This window comes from Hyperoodon ampullatus, assembly GCF_949752795.1.
Source record: "Hyperoodon ampullatus genome assembly, chromosome: 2".
NCBI classification, from domain to species: Eukaryota; Metazoa; Chordata; class Mammalia; order Artiodactyla; family Ziphiidae; genus Hyperoodon; species Hyperoodon ampullatus.
The window spans coordinates 11,573,389-11,594,765 of record NC_136915.1 but is presented as its reverse complement, the minus strand read 5'-3'; the positions used below and the strand labels follow the sequence as shown (position 1 = coordinate 11,594,765).

The window sequence follows — 21,377 nt, the reverse complement described above, 5'->3', positions numbered from 1 at the left end:
TTTCCGTGGAAGGAAGCCATCCCCTAGGGACCGCCTGCTTCTGTACTGGGGAATCCACCCTCCACCCCTGAAGTAGACACTTCCAAATGGCTCAATGACGACACCTGGGGTTCATGAAGATGCTGCCAGGACCAGGGGTCCTGGCCAGAGGCCCTGTGATGCTCTCTTGCCCGCTCTGGCTTCTTGACCCCTAACACCCTCTGACCAACAAATCAGTCACTGAAAGTCTTCTAAGTTCCTCTCCCGATTGGTCCACAGAGTTAGAACTGAAGTTGGTTATACTTGGTGCTTTTCATAAAGAAGTATAATTTTATAGAAAATATAAAAATAAAGCATTTTGGGACAGGAAGACTTGGGAGACTATGCAGCCTCTTATTTCCCCCACAAACAACACAATGAATCTCTTATTTTGTGGAGGGCCAAAACAGGGCTCACTAGCCTGATTTACAGGTACACAGAGAGGTTCCAGACAGTCCAACATTATAGAGCTAAATAAAACCAGAGCTACAACTCAAATTCAAGACCGTCTGGTTCTCCCTGGTCTAGTGCTTCTTCCTGTGAGTGTGCAAAAGCCCTCATCACCTCCCAGAATCAGTCTGTCCTGCCTGGGGGTGGGTACCATAGATCACTGGGATCACAAGTCATTACTAGGGATACCCCTGGTGGTCACTTCCAGAATTGCAGGCAAAAGGCAAGAAATGAAGCATGTGTCACCTGAGCCAATGTCCATCAATCTTCTCCAGCCTCTCTGTGCTGAGTCCCCACCTCTGCTCTAAATAAGTGACTAGAGCATGAAAGGATGGGGAGGGTCCTTACTCCAGGTCAGGCTGTTCCTGTTGGTACCAGGCCAAATGCCTGAGCACAGACGGTTACCCGGAGCTATTTTCAGGCTCTTCCTGGCTTACCTGTGTGCACATCTGTTGAGATGGGGGATGAAGGTGGTTGAGGGAGGGTGGGGATGGAACAAATGGTAGTTTAGTCTTTAGTCCCATCTCAAGGTTTGCAAACAGAACCTATTTGGCAGGCAGCTAAGGTAGGTTGGCCCTGTACAAGGCCATCTTTGCCAAATTTATGGGGAAGAGAATGAGGCCAGAGCCCACTGAAATGCCTATGTGTAGACAACTGGCTTATCAAAGCACCCACTGCCTGGCACCAGGGCTCTGTGTAAAGTGAGCTTGGGAATAAACATGCCAGATCTGCTGCCTGTAGCCTCAGGTATGTGCCAAGGCCAAGTTGGGCAAAAGGCTAGGTCTGAGCCAGATGTAATTCAAGAGGCCTTTAAAGAACCCTTTCTGCAGAATGGATTTTCCAGCAGCATTTCGGCTGTCAAAGCCCCTGTGGGCCCCCCATGGGAAGACAAAGTATGGCCCTTGGGAAGGTATTCTCAGATGCTACAGGGTACCTGGCCCACACTAAGAACAAAGGGCACTGCTGGCTGTGGGTGTAGCTCAACAGTGGTCCTCAGAACAAGAGAGTAACGTCAGAGGCCCCTCTACTGGCCCACCTTCCTCGTCTTGGTTCTGTCAGGACAGCCTTTGTCACCAGGGTTCTCTCCTGGGAACAACAGAAGAACAGATTGCTTCCTTAAAGCCTCAGTTAAAACAGAATCCGAGCCCCGAGTGGGATTCAGGCCTGAAGTGACCTCCTCCCCCTCCTGATGTGGCTTTGCGAGGCCCAGGCCAGTAGTCTCTGTTGTCCATGTCACCACGCTGAGGCAACTTATTTCAAATTTAGTCTTAGCTATTTTTTTTTTTTTTTTTTTTTTTTGCGGTACGCGGGCCTCTCACTGTTGTGGCCTCTCCCGTTGCGGAGCACAGGCTCCGGACGCGCAGGCTCAGCGGCCATGGCTCACGGGCCCAGCTGCTCTGCGGCATGTGGGATCTTCCCGGACCGGGGCATGAACCCGTGTCCCCTGCATCGGCAGGCGGACTTTCAACCACTGCGCCACCAAGGAAGCCCAGTCTTAGCTGTTTTTATTAAGTGCTTTTCATTGTTATTACAGATTTGGAAAAAAAAATGCTTCCATTGGGATTACTAATATAGAATATTTACTGATTTTTATCAATTGATATTCTACCAGTACCGTTCTGTACTTCTCACTATTAGTCTAATGGCTTTTCTGGTTATTCTCTTGAGGTTTTCCAGGTAGATAATCATCCCACTGGCAAGTAATGGTTATCTTGTCTTTCTTTTGCACGATATCCACCTCATTTCTTGTTTATTATCCATCTTGCTGCTTAACAAAACATTGACTGAGTTTTTGAGAAAGGCTTCCTGTGTGTCTGAGGACCCAACTCTACCGTGTCTTTAGGACGCGGCAGGGGCGCCCTCTGGATTCTCAATCGCGTGATGGAACACATGTGAAAAGTGGTCCCCACCTCCTGACCCCAGTGTTTCACATTAGAGCCTTGACGTGGCGTCTTCCTGTCCTCAGATGCTTGACCCACTCACCTTCGTTCACCCCCTCACTCCTGGGGACCCTGTCTGTCCCACCAGCCATCAAGAGTTAGGTGGCTACGGACCTGTGCCTCTTGGTAGCTGGGACCCAGTATGAAATCAAAAACTGTAATTAAGTAAGCAAAGCAAACATAACTTAGAACAAATTCACCGGATGCTTCTCCAGAGGCAAAATGTGCAAAAATTCCTGGAGATTCAAAAAAAATCTGGCTCATTCCTGCAGGACCAAGAGCTGGCTCTACAGGGAAACAGGGGTGGTGATGAGGTCCTGAGCCCTGGAAGGTATGGTCTGGGAGGAGAAGCCTACGGTCCCAGACATAGCCCACCAGAGATAAGCCCAGGCTGCTCAGACCCTGAGGCCGACCCAGGCCCGCCATCCTCTGGATTTTCCTTGCCCTCCCGGACACAAGGAGCCAACAGGCCTCATTTCTTTCTCTCCCCACATCCATCTCTTCTTGCAAAAGGAAAGAACAGAACAGGAAATGCCTTCGCCAGAATGCTTCCTGGGTGGACGAGAGGAAACAGCGGGTAGGTCTTCACCCCCTCCACTCCCAACCCTGCGGTTGCCGGGTGGGGCCCAAGGCCCAGGCCCTGCTGCTGCTGGCCTTACGTTGCAGAGGGAGTGCGTCCGGTGTCGAGGGGAGTTGATGTCGCTTGGCGTGGACGACCGGTCGCCTTCGGCGGCAGATGCGTCGGAGATGACGGAGGGCTGCCGGGAGTGGCAGGGGCTCACCCTGACCGCTGGAAAGCAGGGACAGCTGGTGAGTGGGGGATGGAGAGAATGTCCTTGCCTTCACTGCCTTGCAGGTCAGTCCACCCAATGCCCCCATTATACAGATAGGAACACTGAGACGTAGAGAAGAGACTTGCCCAGCTCTCCGCCCCTCTATTTCACAGCCCCACGGGTCACCAGAGAGCCACTGCCAGCAAGAATCTCCAGCCTCTGGATCCAATTAGGCCCCCTCCTAACCAGGGTGAAGGGCAAGGGACAGAAGTCTCCAGGGGCCTCGGTGACTGTCCTCACAGTGCTCCAGCCACCTGGACGTTCCCTAGGCCTGGTGCAATCCTAACCCGTGGTCAGTACCAGCTTCCCAAGAGAGAAGCCGTGAGGCTACCGCCAGCTCCTCTCTTTCTCCCACCCCCTCGACCCACACCCGATCCGCAGCAGCACCTCCAAACACAGCCCCAAATCTGGCCACTTCTCTCCAGCCCCACTGCCACCACCCAAGCCCAGGCCACCACCGTCTCTTGCCTAGAAGACCATGGTGGCCTCCCAGAGGGCCTCCCTGCTTCCTCTCCTCACTGCCATGAGAGCCAGGCATCCGGTCTCTCTTTACCTGGGGGTGGATACGTGCGGTCCTCCTCCAAGCCGAGGGGATACAGCCCTGCCCACCCCACCAGCCTCGGCTCACGTGACACCAGCTTTCTGTGGTGCCCGACACGCACCACCTCCCTCCTGCCTCACCCTTCGCTGGTCCTGCTGCCCATCAGGCACATTCTCAGCCATCAAGTCTCAGCCTGTCCCGAGAGAAACCTCCCCCGATTATCAGCTCTCCCCACTGTCTTTTCTTTCCCAACAAAGCACCTGTTTTCCGTTGATTTCTCTCCCTGCACTGAATATAACCTGTGATCATTCGTTGTCAGTTTAGTCACATGTGTTTTCTGTCTTCACACCTACAATGCCAGCTTGATGAAGGCAGGCAGTCTGGGTGTCTTAGCCGTGTCCAACCCCAGAGCTCACGGCGCCTGGTGTGCGGTAGGTGCTTAATCAAAAGTAGATGAACTCCTAGAAGCCCACCCAAGTCCCCCCAGCAGAGTGCTTTCCTGTCTGCAGGCGCTGGATGGAGGAAGCACTTTCTGCTCGACAAGACTGAGGACCTACTGTGTGCAGGCAGCATGTGAGCAGGGAGGGCTACATTACTGAGAAAGACAATCCTTGCTGCCAATGGCCATATGGTGTCATACGGAGGAGTGTGGGGCTCTGGAGTCAGGGACTTGGGTTCCCAGCTAGGTGACGGCAGGACCCACAGGCTCCAGAAGCCAGCTGCCTGTCTCCAACCTGCATCTGTCACACAAATGCGACCACTCATAGGATGGACAGAAAATGGAGCCAAGTGGGCTGCAGATGTACAGAGGAGTTTGGGGCTTCTGCTGTGGCCCATGGGTACAGATGCTGACCACAGGCTGGGCCCCTCTTCCCCTCAGTGCCTGCAGCAAACACCCCTAACACTTATTTCTGCCCCTCCCACACATCCAGGGATTACCTGGAGCTGTCAATCAAGGAGCTCTCACTGTCTCCTCTGCCAAAAGACGCCCATGTGACCTAGCCTGGAGAATCCGTGCATCCACTGCCAGACACAGTGATTGGTCCAAAGGCAGGCATGTGACCCTGGCTGGCCAATCAGAGTCCTTCTTTCGGATTTACTATACACACAGAGAAAGATTTCTCTTTCTCAAGACTCTTGAGCTTCAAGGGCCCTAAAAGCCTGAAACTGCTGGAGACTGTTTTCTGCTTTGTGAAAAGAGGTGGCCTAAGGATGAGGTCGAATGGAGGCAGGCAGAGCTGAGAGATGGAGAGAGTCAGACAGACCCAGGTATTGTCTGAACCTTGGTATCCAGCTATGCCTGAGGTCCATCTCTTAGACTTTTCAGTCCCCTGAGCCATGGCCTCTGCCCTACACCCCCCTAAAAGCAGCTATAGTGTGAATAAAGAGGCTGCCCCTCCCAGTGGGCCAGATGGCCTCCTGAGACACCCCCGGAGCTGTGGCTGGGCCGGACTCACCTTGCCGGTCCCCAGGGTGGGGGGGGTGTGAGTGGTAGAGAGTCTGCTGGCTCTGCCGGATGGCTGCGGTCAGTGGGAGGTCCGCCTGCACCACCCACTCCTGGTTGCCATTAAGCACCGTCTCGCCCGGCATGGCGAGTGAATGCCGCTTGGGGACATCCTTGGTCAGCGTGGCTAAGGACTGCTTGGCCTGGAGAGAGAGCCGGGGGACAGGAAGAAGACGACATGATCAAGGGGACCTCTCGGCCTACTGCTTGGCCATCACCCACCGTCGTGAGAAAGCCACGAATCCAACCTCTGTGCCAGGGTGTCTCTGGCTCTGCACTGCGTGCCAATCAGTACCTCACATGAGGGTTTGCTTTGGGATTAGTTACCCCTTAGTTCCTGCCAACACAAAGTGAGAACACAAAGGGGGACCGAGGACACACTTAGCACCCATTCTTTCGGGTTCGCCAAGAACCAGATAGGATTTGAATGAGACGGTAAGAAAATGGTGTTTTGCCTTTCAGCACCTTACCTCCTCCCAAATTCAACCTCCAATGGCCCCTTCACAAGGTGCTGTGCAGCACAGGCTGGGGATAGGGCAGACCCTAACCTGCCTCTCAGGATCACAGGAGAATACGTGGGACACAAGGAAACCCAGGGACAAGCATAGGGCTGAGTTCGGGCAGGTGGGATAGAGAGCTCTTCCTTTCTCTGTCCTGTGCCTGAGGTCTCTCCCAGCTTTGGGTTATCTCCCCCAGGGTATGTGGGGTTGTATTAGAAGTGATCTCAAATTATTTGGGGGAGAAAAAGGGTACATATTAGAAATGTATTAATGCATATTCTTTCTTTCATAGTCAATTTCCACTTCCGCACTAGCTCCCCAGGCTCATGTCGGGAGGGGGCACACGGGGAGGGGCCCAAGGGCCTCGCACTGAGATTTCCAGTGAATCTGGGGGTCACCGCAGATGGCAGAGCCACCATGAGTGCTGGCTTTGCCCCTAAAATGAACACAGATGAAATGGAAAAACCTCATCTCATCTCTCTCCTAGCTCCAGAACTTTCCATACCTCCCCCAAGGCCCTGGGCTCCTCCATGCAGAGCAGAGGTCCTTGAGAAAGAGATTCTAGCTGAGAAATGAAGTTCTTGACCTAAAGCCTGATATACCCTCATCACATTGACCAGCTGTGTTATTTTAGACAAGTCACTGCCTTCTCCGAGCCTTACTTTTTCCCCATCTGTGTAATGAAAAGCCTAGACCAATCTTTAGGGCTCCCTCTAGCTTGGATACCCCAGGAGTCTATGAAATCACTCCCCTTCCACTGCCAGCCCCCAGGGAATATAAACCCATATGGCAGAGGGAGGCCGAGTTGGAGTCAGCCCCACCCCCCAAGCCAGGTAATACTCTCTGCCTGGTTTAGAAAACTATCATGTGCTCAGTGCAACAGCCCTGGGTCTCAAGTAGGGAGTGTAGGATTAGCTGTGCTTGACAGAGGAGAAACCAGAAACTCAGAGAGATTAAATGACTTCTCCAAGCGTACACAGCAGGCACAATGTCCAAGTTGGGGCCCAAGTCTGGGAGCCTGGGAGCCCCATGTGGTGTCTATGGTGCCCACGCTCCTCTGGGGCAAGGAAACAACCAGCACAAGTGATGCAGACTCTGAATCCACGAGGCAGAGAGTGGGGCGTGGCTGGTCACCACGGGATCCCCAGCACCTGGCTTGGGGCTGGGCACGTTCAGTGAAGCACTCAGTAAAAATCTGCAGAGGAAATGGAAGCAGGCTTCTGGCACGTCCAGGCGGACAGCCCAGGGAAGCAACTCTGCTAGTTTACTACAGGAACAGTGGAGCGATCCTCCTGCTGAAGGAAGGAGGCAGGCTGGCTGTGTCTTGGAGCTGCCGTGTGCCTGCTGCAGGTCCAGTGTCATGGACTCACGTTTCCTGGACCACCGCATCTCACGCGGGACCACATCTGCTCTCCCCTCCAGGTGTCTGTGCATCTGGCCTCCGAGCCCTCCAACCTGGCACCGCTCCACGCGGGCAGCTGCCCCACTCCCTTGCTTCCTCCTGTCCAATCCATCTTGGCTGCCAGGAAGGTGGACTTGGGTGGGAAATGAGCGCCCAGCCGCTAACTAACCCTCAGCTCTGCCCTCTTGCAGACGTCCCCAGCCACACACGTGGCAAGTACAGGCAAGTCCAATCGCCCACTGAAATAAGCAGCCCCTTGAGGCAGCACAGGAAGGCCCGAGGAAGAGGCCCGGGCAGGACTGCTCTCCTGTCCCCACCCGGCTTCCTTCTTCCAGGTGGACCTCCCCTCGGGCTGGGCCTGAGAGCGGCACCTTCTAACTCAGCAGGCGGCTTGGCATCATCGCTGCCTGACAATGGGGAGGGGCCTACGGTTAGTCCTGCAGGATGGGGCAGGTGTGCCTGTGAATTCTGAGCACAGGAACCTCTCACAAACTGTCCACTCATGAGTTTAAACCTCTGAGACAGAGCGAAACAGAGACGTGAACTGCAGACAAGGCACGTAAGGTCTAACTTAAAATACGTGCATGCACTCTCTGTCTCTTGTTGCTGCATTGAATCATCTTCCTTTGATAGTCTGCACAGCATTTTCTCTACTAATCTCTTCCATTAAATGCAATTCAATGCTGGGAGCTCCCTCTGCGTCTCCACCCCCTGCTGAGAACCCCGAGCCCGCAGTTTTGAGCTCCTGGGAATTGGAGAATTGGCTCAAACACCCTCATGTGACAAAAGTCAGACAGAACTGGGTTCAAACTCCACTTCTACTATTTGACTTGCTGTGTGATCTGGAGCAAGTTACTCCACCACTCTGAGCCTCAAGGTCCTCACAGTAAGATGGGGAACTGAGACGGATTACTTTTATAGGTAAGTTGTGGGACAAGGTGGCCCGGCACAGCGCCTCGGAGCCTAGGCTGTGGCATCCAACGGCCTGGATTTGATCCCAGCTCTGCCACTTCCTAGCTGGGGGATCCTAAGAGAGGCCCCTCACCTCTCTGTGCCTTCATATCCTAGTCTGTCTGATGGGGATAACATGGGTTCCATGGAGAGCACTTAGCCAATGGTAAAAAAAAGCTCAATGAATGTTGGTGACTGCTATTATGAAACAGTTTCCATTTCACAAGTAGGAGTCAGACGTGGAATCATTCACATGAAAGCCCAGGATACTGTCTGGTCTATTGTCCTGTTCAAAAAGTAGCAGGCTGTTAGGATTCCTTATGCCTCCCTGAGATCAGACAATCTGGGAAGTGGAAGGGGAAAGCGGTGCGGGGGCCCTGCCCTCCCCCACCCTCAGGTGCCTAACTGCCTGGAGGCCAGGATGTACTTCCAGTCAGAGAACAGGCCTGGCCCCAGAGGGATGCTGTGAGTGTGGCTAAAGGGAACCCTTTACCGGCTTTCCAAGGAATTTGAGCTTGGCTAGGGAACGTCTCTCCCGCCAAAGGCAGGGAGGATCCCGGGGCAGGAACCTTCCAAGCAAACACGAGAAGGGTCGTGCTCCCGTGGACTCCAGCTGCAGAGACGCTGCATCTGCACCAAAGGGGCATGATGCCAGCTACAAGTTGACTCCACCATCCTCTTCCTGGGCTTACTGGCCGCAACCCTGTCCCAGATCTCAGGCTGCAGTAGTCGCAGGTCCAGCATGGAGGTGCCAGCATGAGCTGATAAGGCAATACTGGCTCCATACCATCTCCAACAACCGCAGGCCCGGGGGTGGAGGGAGGCTCTGGGGGGACAATGTCGGGCTCGGGTGGGCCCTGACCTCATGTGTGTGGCCGGGGGTCTGAGCTCAGGCCCAGTGTTCAGAGCTGGCTGTGGGCCAGGATGGCAGTGGTCCGGGGCTGCGAGGTGTGCTTGTGTGGCCAGCTGGTTTCCTCAGAGAGAGGGCAGGAGTGGTGCCAACCCAGAGCATGGCCGTTAAAAAAAACACCGCGATCACCCTTGACCCCTGCCGCTCGACCCCGCCTCTCGCCGGTCCCTCACCGCGCCCTACTCTTGCCTGGGCCTGTGGCGGCTGTCATTTTTACAGACGAGGAAACTGAGGCCCAGGCAGCTCAAGGACACAAAGTGACTGGCTAGTGGACGGGACGTGAGAATCCACGACTCCTGGTCCCGGCGCGGCCTGAGGACAGGCTGGTCCTCCAACATCAGTAACGACAGCTAACGTCCACTGAGTGTGGATGGTGAGCCTGCCCCGATTCCCCGTCACCTCACCTCACAATCACCCCAGGAGGAAGGTCTTATACGTATGAACACAGGCTCAGAAAGGTTAAGTCGCTTGTCAAAGATCACACAGCAAGAAAACGCAGGACCCCAACTGGGGCTGTGTTAGAACTGCACGGCCAGGGCAGCCACAGACACTGAGACGAGGGAATCCCACACTTTACAGAGGAGTGGTTCGCAACTGGCGTGAATTCTCTCCCCCTCCAGGGAACACTGGGAAATGTCTGGAGACTTTATTCCCCACAGTTGGGAGGCACTACAGGCCTCTCGTGGGTGGAGGCCGGGGATACTGCTGCACACCGCGCAGTGCACAGGATGGTCCCGCAACAGACTTCTCCGGCCCCAAGCGCCAACAGCGTTGAGGGTGAGAAGCCCTGTCTACAGTGTACATAGTCACGTAAGAACTGTCTCCCAGTTTGGAGAACATTGATAGAAAACTAGGTCACCAGGAACCAGGCTCCTGGGGGAGGGAGTGGACAGGACTAGCACTTGGAGGGGAGCCTGTGATCTCGGGGCTGGCAGCCCTGTCTCCCGCCTGCTCAGTGACTGGAGGGGCCACTGGGGAAGGCCTGAGGGATGAGCGATGGCTGGTAAGAGGACGTGCCTCCTTCAGGCCAGCATCTGGGTGTCCTTTCAGAGGCCTCCCATCACGGAGCAGGGGGACTACCCACCTCCCAGCTCTCTGCCTCTCAACTCTCTGGGCAGCTCTGGGTGAGCCTCCTGCACACCGAGCCTGTTTCCAAATCTGTAAAATGGGCACAACAAGAATACAGAGCTCACTGAAGTGACTGCTAATGGATATGGGTTTCTTATTAGGGTGATGAGATTGTTCTGGAATTAGGTAGTGGTGACGGTTGCACAACTTTGTGAATGTACTAAAAATCACTAAATTTACGTCATAAAAGGACAAATTTTATAATATGTGAATTATATCTCAATAAAACAGCATATTGAATTTTTTTTTGTGTGTGTGTGGTATGCAGGCCTCTCACTGCTGTGGCCTCTACCATTGCGGAGCACAGGCTCCGGACGCACAGGCTCAGCGGCCATGGCTCACGGGCCCAGCCGCTCCGCGGCATGTGGGATCGTCCCGGACCGGGGCACGAACCCATGTCCCCTGCATTGGCAGGCGGACTCTCAACCACTGCGCCACCAGGAAAGCCCAAATGGTTTGTTTTTGTTTTTGTTTTTTTTGCGTGAAAATTTTTTACTTAAAAAAACCCCAACAAACCACAGGTGGTCTCCACAGAGCCAGTGTGGCTACAGAGGTGAAACTGCTCCATGCGTGGTAATGCCTAGTTTGGCCAGAAGTTGTTATCAGGAAATGTCCCCTCCCCAAGGGTTGGAGCCCATCAGCAAGCACCAAGAGAGATGTTTGCTTCTTGGGAAAGCCAATGTCCTTTGACTTTTACTCGAGTGAAGCGGCCCTTTCAGCTGCATAGGGTGTGTGGAGACCCAGCGGAGGCTGGGTTGGGGAGGGGTAATGCCTGAATTGGGGCAGGGCCTGCTCACCCCTCACCAGGAAGCTGCCCCATGGCTTCAGTGTTATGGGCAGGTCACTTAAGAAATTACCTATCACCAGTGCCACAGCCAGAACTCCTAGATCAGGAGTAAGCAAGTGACTCCAGATGGACCACTTGAATACCCTGTACTTGATCAGACTTTTGAAAACTGAAGTGAAATTCAGAGGGCAAAGGGTTTGGGTTCATCTCCCCCAGCAGGGGCCACTGAGTGGACCATTCCAGATGGAATCCTGGCTTCCCCACTCCCTGCGGCTGCCTTGGCCTCGGCCCATTTCCAAGCCTGGCCCTCCACCTTCCCACTGCACCTGTGAGCCTCTGACTTCCTTCCAGTGCACCCTGTGTGCTCGATAGCCCGAGCTGTTTCCTGTTGCTTGCAACCCGAGGACCTCAGGCACACACGCAGGGAAGGTACCTTCCCTCTAGTCTCGTCCTGGCCAGCAGTGCAGTGAGGGGAGCTGGACAACACTGCCCGGAGCCGGCAGCGCAGGAAGCCTCCAGGCTGTGAAATTCTGCAGATGGCGGGCAGCAGAGGGGACCTCCAGGCAAGTGGACACCCCACCAACACCAGGGCTCTCACAGGCTGTGCCTGTGCTGACGTTACAGCAAACCCACCATCCTGAGCTGCAAACATTCACCTAACTATTCACACTTAGCAGAGAGGCCTGATGCCTGCCAGAGGGAGGGGGCAAGAACCTGAGTTTCGCTGGCCAGAACTAAAGCAGGTCAAGTCATCCGGGCATGGTGAGAGTGGAAGCAGAGGTGAGCTGGCTCCCAATCCTGAAAGACCCCAGGATTCCCCAGGATGCTTGAGGTTAGTGGTCCATGGCAAGGAAGACCCATCTGTCCATCACAGGACGCTGGGAAGACTTGGGAGAATAAAGGTCTCACCTCACCCTGCACTCCCTTCCCAGACTGTCAACTTGAAAGGTTTCTGTCTGGGCTGCACGTGGCAGCAGGGCCGCCAGCACCACCGACCCCACTGGTGGGAAGACCCCAGAGAGGAGACCCAGCAGCTGGAGCTTCCTCCCGCTTGGGCAGCTCTCACCACTAGGGGTCAGCATTGGACAAGGAAACCCAGGAGGCAGAGGGTGGGATTGGTCCCAGGAGGGGCCCACAGATCCTGACTTGCCCTGGGCGACCCCTGCTCCTGAAAGAAGTGACCATAGAAAACCTCCCTGTTGTCATATCGTCACTCACCATGTACAGGCCGGGCTAAGTGCTTCTCTTGCATTATTTCATTGCAATCCTCACAAGAGCCCTATGGGATATATGCATTTACTCTTACTGACACTTGATGGAACTGAGGCCCAGACAGGTGAAGGGTCCTGCCCAAGGTCACACAGCTAGACAGCGATGGGGGCTGCATTCAAACCCAGAACCCACGGCGGTGACCACACTGGTAGCCAGCATCAGTGGTGCAGAGAACACTGCGTTCTCGCTAAGAACCACGCGAGACTCCCCCTGCCTTGGGGGTTCCCTATACACTCTCCTCCCAGCCACTACCACACTGAGCCCTGGTGGTTTCAAAGGCCCTTTAAGCCACGAGCTCTCTAAAGTTGATCAAACATCTCTTGGGGAAGACAGAGTGGGATAAAGACCTCACCCCCACCCCAGGACCAGATAAGGGTCACTGAAGCTCAGAGAAGTTCAGTGAGCAGATCACGGTCACACAGGAGCAGGTAGAACAGAACTCCAGGGCTCTGGACCTCAGTTCTGCTGCCAGGCCAGGTCTGGAAACACCACCTAGACTCTCTGTCCCCACATGCAGGCTGCCCATCTCTGAGGAAAACACAGTGGAAGTATTTTGAGGGATTTTTTTGGATTAGAAAAAAACATTTTTTTCCTTGAGGACCCAAGTAATATAATAAGACTGATGAAAATAGGGGATAAAAAAGGAAATAAAAGCCACTTGTGATCTTACTACCCAGAGATAACCATTATTAATTTTTTGGTAGTTTTCCTCCCAAAGGCTAGTGGATGGTTTCCCAGCATCCCCACACGCTCGGCCCCAGGTAGGTGGATGAAAGGCGGTGTGGTTGCCATGAACAAGCAGAGGGGGCATCCCAGACCCCGCCCCGGCCCTGGCCCCGCCCCGGCCTCGGCCCCGCCCCCACCACAGCCCCGCCCCTGCAGACTCCACTCTGGACTCCCGGGTGAACCCACGTGCACTCCCTGTCTCCCAGCACATGACATCACTTCCGGCAGATGCCCCACCAGGCCTGGGTGGGTGAGGGGGCGGGGTCTCACCATGGCCAGCTCCGCCTCCAGCTCCTTCATGCGGTTATCCTTGAGGTCCAGCTGGGAGCGCAGCGCCGTGGCGTGGTCCGTGGCCTCCTTGGCTTGGCGCCGCAGCTCCCACTTCTCGCGCTCCAGCAGGTCCTTCTCCTTGGCCAGGGCTTTGACGGCGTCCTCGCTCTCCTGTGGGGAGAGGCCAGCGTTACAAGGGGCGCGGGGCGCGGCCTACCCTTGGCCCAGAGGGCCTTGACCCCCAGACCAGAGGAAGCGCAGGGAGGCCCCACAGCACCGCAGGTGGCCGGGCGCTCGGGCCCTGGAGGAAGAAAGCCCTGGGTTCGAGCCTGGCTCTGCCACAAACTAGCTGGGAGACTGGAACAGAGACAAACTGTTAGTAGATGCTCAGCCGTTATCTTTTTCAACGGATAAATGAGCAAACAAATGTCCTGGGTAAGTTCTTTTAACTTATCAAGTCTTCATTTCTCCATATTTAAAATGGAGGGGGAATCAATACTCCTCATTTCAAAGAATTGTTATAAAGACTAAATGACTTCATTTGAGGGAAATAGTTAAATGGAGCCTGATAAAAGTTAGGGTCATTAGTGGGTTTGGGCCTCTGTTCTGCTGTTTGGTAACGTGTATGTCACAGGAAAACAGGGACAGAGGAGGCACCTGCAGCCCACCTGCCTTGGCTGCCACAGGGCCCTGCCACCATCCCACAGGGTCACAGCCGACGATGGGACAGGCTGGACCCCCAGCTAGCTGTGGTGTCTGAATGCAGCACAGTCCTCTGCCCGTCACCCCGGCCCCAGCTCCCGGCTGGTCCTCCTGCATAAGCTGTTTTCTCCGAGATGCTGAGGAGAGGGCCATGGTCTCCAGCTGTGCTGGTCCAGCAGAGCCAGCAGGCAAGGAACAGCCGGCTGGATCGGGGGCCTGACCTCTGTTGGCAAGAGCCAATTTCAGGACACCAGGCGTCTTTCCCCCAGAGGAAGGGTCCCTGCAGGGGGCCCTGCCCACCCACCCAGCCATGGTCTTCCCATCCACCAAATCGAGAGCCAAACTCAAGGTCTCTGTGCAGCCTGGGACCGCGTTGAGAGGCAACCATCCTGCCTTGTCTAACAGCCCTGTCGCCGAAGGCCTGACTTCCAGATGGCCAGAGACTAGGAGGCCAAGGTCTGGCCCTTTCTGCATGGCTGTCACAGAGCTGTAGCTGTGGCTTAGGTTCCTGGGAAAGAGAGTGAGTCTGGGTCGAATCCTGGCTTTGCAAGAACAAGCTGCAATAACTGTCGTGCCTCAGTTTCCTCGTCTGTAACATGGGATCACAGCACTCGTCCTTGAGGGTGTTATTGTGAGGACTGGATGAGATAATCCAAGTTTAGAGCTCAGAACGGTGCCGGGCACACAGCAGGCACTCACTCATTCACTCAGGATGCTGCTCAAATGTCTCCGAGAGGCCTTCCCTGACTATCTGTCTAAGAAAGCAGCCCCAGCTGTTCCCAATCTGTTTCTCATACTGATACCGGATACTGGTCATTCAGCCAATATTCGTGGATGCCACCAGCAGGCACAAACCAGACAAAAATCCCTGTGCCCGAGGAGCTTACACCAAAAAGCCCTCCTGCACACTCTAGGTCATCGGCAGACACCCGGGTCACAGAACAGCAGCCTGGCAGACAGCAGCCAAGGAACACTGCTGAGTAAAAGAATGAGTGTTTGGCAGCTGCTGTGACTGACTCCAAAGGCCGTCACAGGACAGCTCTCCCAGCTGGGGTGAGTGAAGGACACAAGTGTCTGTGTCACCAGCCCCAGGCTTCTCAGTGTAGTCTAGAGGTGCTGTGTGTTTCAGGGTGATGATTCCTTCCAGGACGTGTCTCCTAGGGGTCAGGGTGCCTGGGTGTGAAGTCTCAGCTCCATCCACTACAAGCTGTGTGACACTGAACAAGTAATGCAGCTTCCCCAAACCTCAACCACCTCATCTATGAGAGAACGACACTATCACATCCCAGGGTGATGGTCAGAAGAAACTGGTAATGCGAGGTGCAAAGCAAAAGATGGCACTATTGCAAAAGCCCAGGCAAAGCTGTACTCTTGGGTTCTGGAAGCAAGGCTCTCCATGCAGAGGGGCACTCCATCGCTTGTTATTTCTCTTCTCCTTTCTCTTTGAAGCTGTCTTCAGGTGGGGTCAGTGCAACAGCTGACAGGTATGGCCTCCTGGATCACATGATGGACCAACCAGCTCTTTCCCCTGGAGCTGGGGACCACGTCCCAGCATCTACCCTCAGCACCTAGCAGCAAGCCTAGATCCTGGAATGTCCCATGAAATGAAGTGTGTGGATCAGAACCACTGAGACTTGGCTGGTGTACAAGTGGCTGCCTACCACATAGCCCTGAATTAGGAAGAAGGTCCGCTAGGAGCCCCAGGATCATTTTTGTCTCTGTGTCTCTTTGCAGTTGGTAGCTCCACTAGTTGTGAGCAGACCGAGGGTTCCAGGCTGGGGGCAAAGGCTGTAGGTGCTTTCAGGGAAAGCACAGGGACACCCCCTCCCACGATCACAGCTCTGGCAGCAGGAGTGCAGGTCTCAGTAGCAACTGTCACGGAATGTTCTGTACACATGTCGAGTACGGTGCTGAGGTTTCAGATGATTATATTTAAACAACCACCTGTGAGGCAGGATCTGTGATTATCTCTATATTACAGATGAGCAAACTGAGGCCAAAGAGGTAAAATAACTTCTGCAGCCCTGCAGAGAGTGTGGTGGAGGTCTCAATCCTTGCTGGCAGTGGCGGCAGGAAAGGAACTGAAGGAGACCTGCCTGGGACGTTGAAACCTGATGGGGATCAAGGTGGCCAGAATTTATGAAGGTAGGACTCGGCCCAACTGTTTGGGACCTTAGATGCCAACCTGGGAGCTGAGGTCCCTCTGGCGACTTGACCTAAGTCAGTTTTCGCCTCTGTAAAAGGGGGATGATGGGGACAATCATACCTCATAGGGTTGCTATTAAAAATAGCAAATGTAAAGAGATTAGGACCAAGCCAGCATACAGTAAGTGCACAATTAATGTTTGCCATTATTAATATTATCCTGTGTCAGGTGGTGATAGGTGGTCTCTAAAGATGGCCATTGTCATAGTCATTGTTAGGGTGCTTATCTAAACAGAGCCATCATTTTTTTTTTTTTTTTCTTTTGCGGTACGCGGGCCTCTCACTGTTGTGGCCTCTCCCGTTGCGGAGCACAGGCTCTGGACGCACAGGCTCAGCGGCCATGGCTCACGGGCCCAGCCACTACGCGGCATGTGGGATCTTCCCGGACCAGGGCACGAACCTGCATCCCCTGCATCGGCAGGCGGACTCTCAACCACTGTGCCACCAGGGAAGCCCCAGAGCCATCTTTTTTGATCCTCTTAGCCTTTTATCAGCATCACATTCCATTCATTCATTCATTTATGCCACGCAGCTTGCAGGATCTTAGTTCCCTGACTAGGGATTGAACCCAGGCTACAGCAGTGAAAGTGTGAAAGCGCCAAGTCCTAACCACTGAACCACCAGGGAATTCCTGCCTCTGCTTTTCTGATCGGGATCTGCCCTCCTTCAAGGTGCATGTTCTCAGGGAACACTTCCCCCACCCCTGGTTCCTGGATCGTCTGGGACCCTCGGACCCCCCGAGAAGGTCCTATCTGGGTTAATTTTCCGCATGGTTCTTGCTTCTTCACTGAGACTCTACCATCCTCCCAGAGGCAGGGCCCATGACTGGGGTCTGTGTGCGGTCAGCCAGGACCCGCTCCTGCCTGGCCAGAGGCTTCCTGAGAGCAGGTGGCTGTGTGCTTCTCTGGGTTTGCCAGGGGGACCAACACCGGGCAGTGGTAGACGAGAGACCCACAGAAGGGCCCTGAAACCCACTGTGGAATTTCCATGATCAAATGCCTGACTCTGGATCCCCCAGAGGCAATAATAATAACAATAATAATAATAATAATAATAATAATAATAATAATAACCACGACAAGCATTTTTCCCCCACATGCTTTCTGTGTACCAGAAACCTCAGTGCTGACAAGGCTGGCCTCTGAGTAGCTGCTGTCATTATCCCGGTTTTAGGGATGAGGCCACATGGCTAGCGAGTGGCAGAGGTGAGAGTCTAACCCACTGTCTGGTCTTAACCACTGTACCACCCTGCCTCCCAGGCCAAGTGTGATGGTTACTTTTATGCGTCAACTTCACCAGACCATGGGGTGTCCAGCTTTTTTGGCCAAGCATCATTTCTGGGTGTGTCTGTGTGGGTTTTTTTGGATGAGATTAACGTTTGAACTGGTAGACTCAGTAGCTCGCCTTCCACAGTGGCGGGGGCTGGGGGAGTGGGCATCATCCGATCCGTTGAGAGCCCAAATGGAAAGTGGAGGAAGGGAGAAGTTGCTTTCTACCTGAGAGTTGAGCTGGTACATGGGTCTTCTGCCCTTGGATGGAACTTACAAGTCGGCTCTCCGGCTCTCTGGCTTTTGACTCAAACTGGATGACACCACTGGCTCTCTAGCTTGTAGAAGGCAGATCACAGGACTTGTCAGCCTCCACAATCATGTAGGCCAATTCCTTCTAATAAATCTTAATATATGTATTACTTCTCTGAAGAGCCCTAAAACACCAAGGAAGCTGATGATCTGAGGACAAGCAGTGTCAAGGACAAGGTCAGCCCAGTGCCCTTTGCCCCTGGGGCCAGCAAATCACCAAAAGCAGGTATGGCTGTGGGCTGGTTCTCTGGCCCCTGCCCTGTGTCCCCTCCCCTCAAACAAGGGTGACCATGTCTCCCTACTGATGGGCATGGGGCCACTCAAGTAAAGGTTCTCCCTGCCTCACCTGCTGAAGAAGGACCAGGCTCCTGGGACCTGCTACGGGCCCTCCAGCTGGAGAAGGAGAAAGGATGGAGGTGGACCAAGAGAGAGGCAGGTGGTGCTATAGTCTGAGTGTTTGTGTCCTGCCAAAATTCATATGTTGAAATCCTAACACCTAATGTGATGACATTAGGAGGTGGGGCCTCTGGGAGGTGCTTAGGTCATGAGGGTGGAGCCCTCGTGAATGGGATTGGTGCCCTTATAAGAGACCCCAGAGAGCTCCCTTGTCCCTTCTGCCAAGTGAGGGCATGGCAAGAAGTCTGTGACCCAGAAGAGGACCAGGAAAGCAGGCAGCTGGGGGTTCCCTTTCCTCCTCTCTGCTTCCACAGGTTGTTGACTTAATGCCACACTCTGTCTGCAAGTGACAGGCCCGGGGAGGCCAACTTCTAGGGACCCAGCTCACCTACTGTGGAAGGACAGGCAAGGGAAGCTGGGGCCCTGCTGCTCAGGGCTGGCACCCAGGGCACCAAAAGCTCCAGACCACAGTCAGAGGCTGTGGGTGCCTGGCCCAGGGAGCTCCCCCGGGGCTGTTTTCATCCTGGAGAGGAAAGGATCCGTATACTTAGGAGGTGAGAGGGCAGGTCACTGGTAAACACCAAAGTGGGCCGTGGGGCTGAAGCTTTTAAGTTCAAGTGCCATCTCTGACAGTCTAGCTCAGAGGGAACATGCGTGTGAATGCACTCATGCAACCAGGCCACCAACCACTGGGAGAACCACTCAAACCTCCCACGGCCAAGGAAACTTAACGAGCTTCCCACCTCTGTTTTCTCCACGGAGTACATGCAGACCTTAGTCATAGCTGTTGTCATATGGTATGATGTACTTGAAGGGCAGTTTTCAACAGTTTTTCCGCCCCGCTCACCAGAGGTTACAACTCTCTCCCTGCAGACACAGCAGCTTACTAAGGTCTGCTTCGTTGTGGGGACTGACTCTTTTTTCTTTAAGTTTTGGGACCCTCTTCAGCATGACCACAGCACATATACCAGACAGATATTTACTGAACCAAAGTCCTTGGTCATCTGACCAGAAACTCCTGCTCACCCCACAGAGCCCAACCTATATGTCACCGCCTCTGTGAAGCCTTCCAGGACTCTCTCCCAGGAGGCAGAATTTCCTGCTGTCTCATTGTTCTCCCCAGCCCTTTCTTCACACTCTTATTATGGTACTATTCGTAAGACACAGAGCTGACCATCACTGAGCACTTAGCATGCACTAGGCGCTATGCTGAATGCCCTGTATCCATCATCTCATACGGTCCTCATCACAGCTCTGCAAGGTCTGCACCATGATCGCTGTTTTGCAGATGAGGAAACTGAGGCTCTGAGAGGTTAAGGGAGATGCCCAAAGGCACATAGGTGGGGCACCGGGATCTGAACCCAGGCTAGCCGGAATCCAGAACACACACTGTCACTGACGGCGCGTTCCTGTCCAGGCTGGTTTGCCCAGGAGACATGGAGCCGTAACTAGGGGCTGTGCCTGTTCATCTCAGCACCCAGACCTGGGCCTGACAAGGGGCCTCCCCAAGTGAGCATAAGGGGACACGAGCAGTGCATCTGTGTTTTGAGATTCAAGGCCAGACCCTGTGCTGGGTGGGGGAGGGGCAGTAATGAGGGGGCTGGGGGGGTGGGGGGAGGGGGAGGGGCGGGGGCTGCGTGCTGACCTTGCGGTGCTGCTCGTAGTTGCGGATGAAGTCGCGCAGCTGCTCCTCGCGGCTCTCCAGCGTGGCATACAGCTGCTGCATCTGGCTCACCAGGTCCGTCTTTTCACCCTTTAGGCGCTTCCGGTCGGCTTTCATGGCTGGGGGACAGAGAACCGAGTTAGTTCCCGAGATCCTAGCCGCCTGTCACCCCGAACGCTGAGAAGGGACCCCGTCTCCTTCCCTTTTATGAAGAGACGAGGAAACAGGGTTCAGAAAGAGGAAGTTTCTCTCCCCGGCTCCTATGTTACTCAGTGGAATTCCCCAGATTCAAACCTAGGCCCGCCTATCCCTAGAGTCCCAATTCTCATTTCTCAGTTTTACTGACCCAGCCAGGGGAGCAAGTCCTTGACTGTCCCCGCCCTGAACGGCCTAGGGCCGCAGAAGGAAAGAGCTGGAGGCCTGGTGAGCTTGTGACCCCACTGCTCCCCCATCGCTAACCACGGCCCAGGAAGCTGATGGGATCCTTTACTTCCTGCTGAAATGAAATCCCAGGGCCCAGTCTGAGCCCAACAGAACTCAGCCCAGCCCAACAGTCCACTGTCTGCTCCAACTCCTTCACAGGGAAAAGTGTTTGATTAAAAACACGCAGCAAGTTATGACACCAAAAGTATGAGTAACAGGAGAAAAAACAGATACACTGGACTTCATCAAAATTAAAAACTTTTGTGCTTCAAAGGACACCAGCAAGAAAGTAAACAGTGCAAGGAATGGGAGAGCAGATTTGTAAACCATATATCTGATAAGGGGCTTATATCTGGAGTATATAAAGCACTCTTACAATTCAATAATAAAAAGACAAATAACCCAATTAAAAAAATGGGTAAAAGATCTGAACAGACATTTCTCCAAGAAATAGCCAATAAGCACTTGAAAAGGTGGTTTACATAATTAGTCATCAGGGAAATACAAATCAAAACCACAATGAAATACTACTTCATACTCACTAGAATGGCTAAGATATAAAAAGGAGACAGTAACAAGTGTTAGCGAGGATATGGAGAAACTGGAACCTTCATACACTGTTGGTGGGAATGGAAAATGGTACAGCCTCTGTGGAAAACAGCTGACAGTTCCTCAAGTGATTAATCATAAACTTCCCCTATGATACAGCAGTTCCACTCCTAGGTGTATATCTAAGAGAACTGAAAACGTATGTCCACACAGGAACGTGTATACATATGTTTATAACAGCTGTAATGATAATAGCCGAAGCTGAAACAACCACATGTCCATCAACTGATGAATGAATGTTTAAAAATGTAGTACGTCCATGTAACGGTATATTATTTGACAATAAAAAGAAGTAATGATTCATGCTACAATGTGATGAATCTTGAAAATATTATGTTATGTGAAAGAAGCCAGTCACAAACGGCCATGTGCTGTATAATTCCATTCAAATGAAGTGTCTAGAATAGGGAAACCTATGGAGACAGAAATTAGATTAGTGGTTGCCTTGGGCCGGGGGCTGGAGATATGGAGGTGTAGCCAAAGGGCATGACGAAAATATTCTAATACTGATGTACATCTCTGAATATAATAAAAACTATTGAATCACGTACTGTAAATGGGTGAGTT

The 21,377-nt window shown here is 53.5% G+C and overlaps 1 protein-coding gene across 2 annotated transcripts in view; it reads right to left on the bottom strand.

Moving 5' to 3' along the window:
• Nucleotides 1-21,377, bottom strand: part of KAZN (kazrin, periplakin interacting protein) — a gene marked incomplete at its 3' end in the record, with an annotated part of 473,602 nt that overhangs the window by 45,912 nt on the left and 406,313 nt on the right. For both annotated transcript variants that reach the window (XM_079697057.1, XM_079697058.1), the window contains exons 3-6: nt 19,761-19,897; nt 13,233-13,403; nt 5,240-5,429; nt 3,068-3,198 (exon numbers count right to left, since the gene is read on the bottom strand). In XM_079697057.1, coding sequence (XP_079553183.1) covers nt 3,068-3,198; nt 5,240-5,429; nt 13,233-13,403; nt 19,761-19,897 — 629 coding nt within the window. The remainder of the gene's footprint in view (nt 1-3,067; nt 3,199-5,239; nt 5,430-13,232; nt 13,404-19,760; nt 19,898-21,377) is intronic.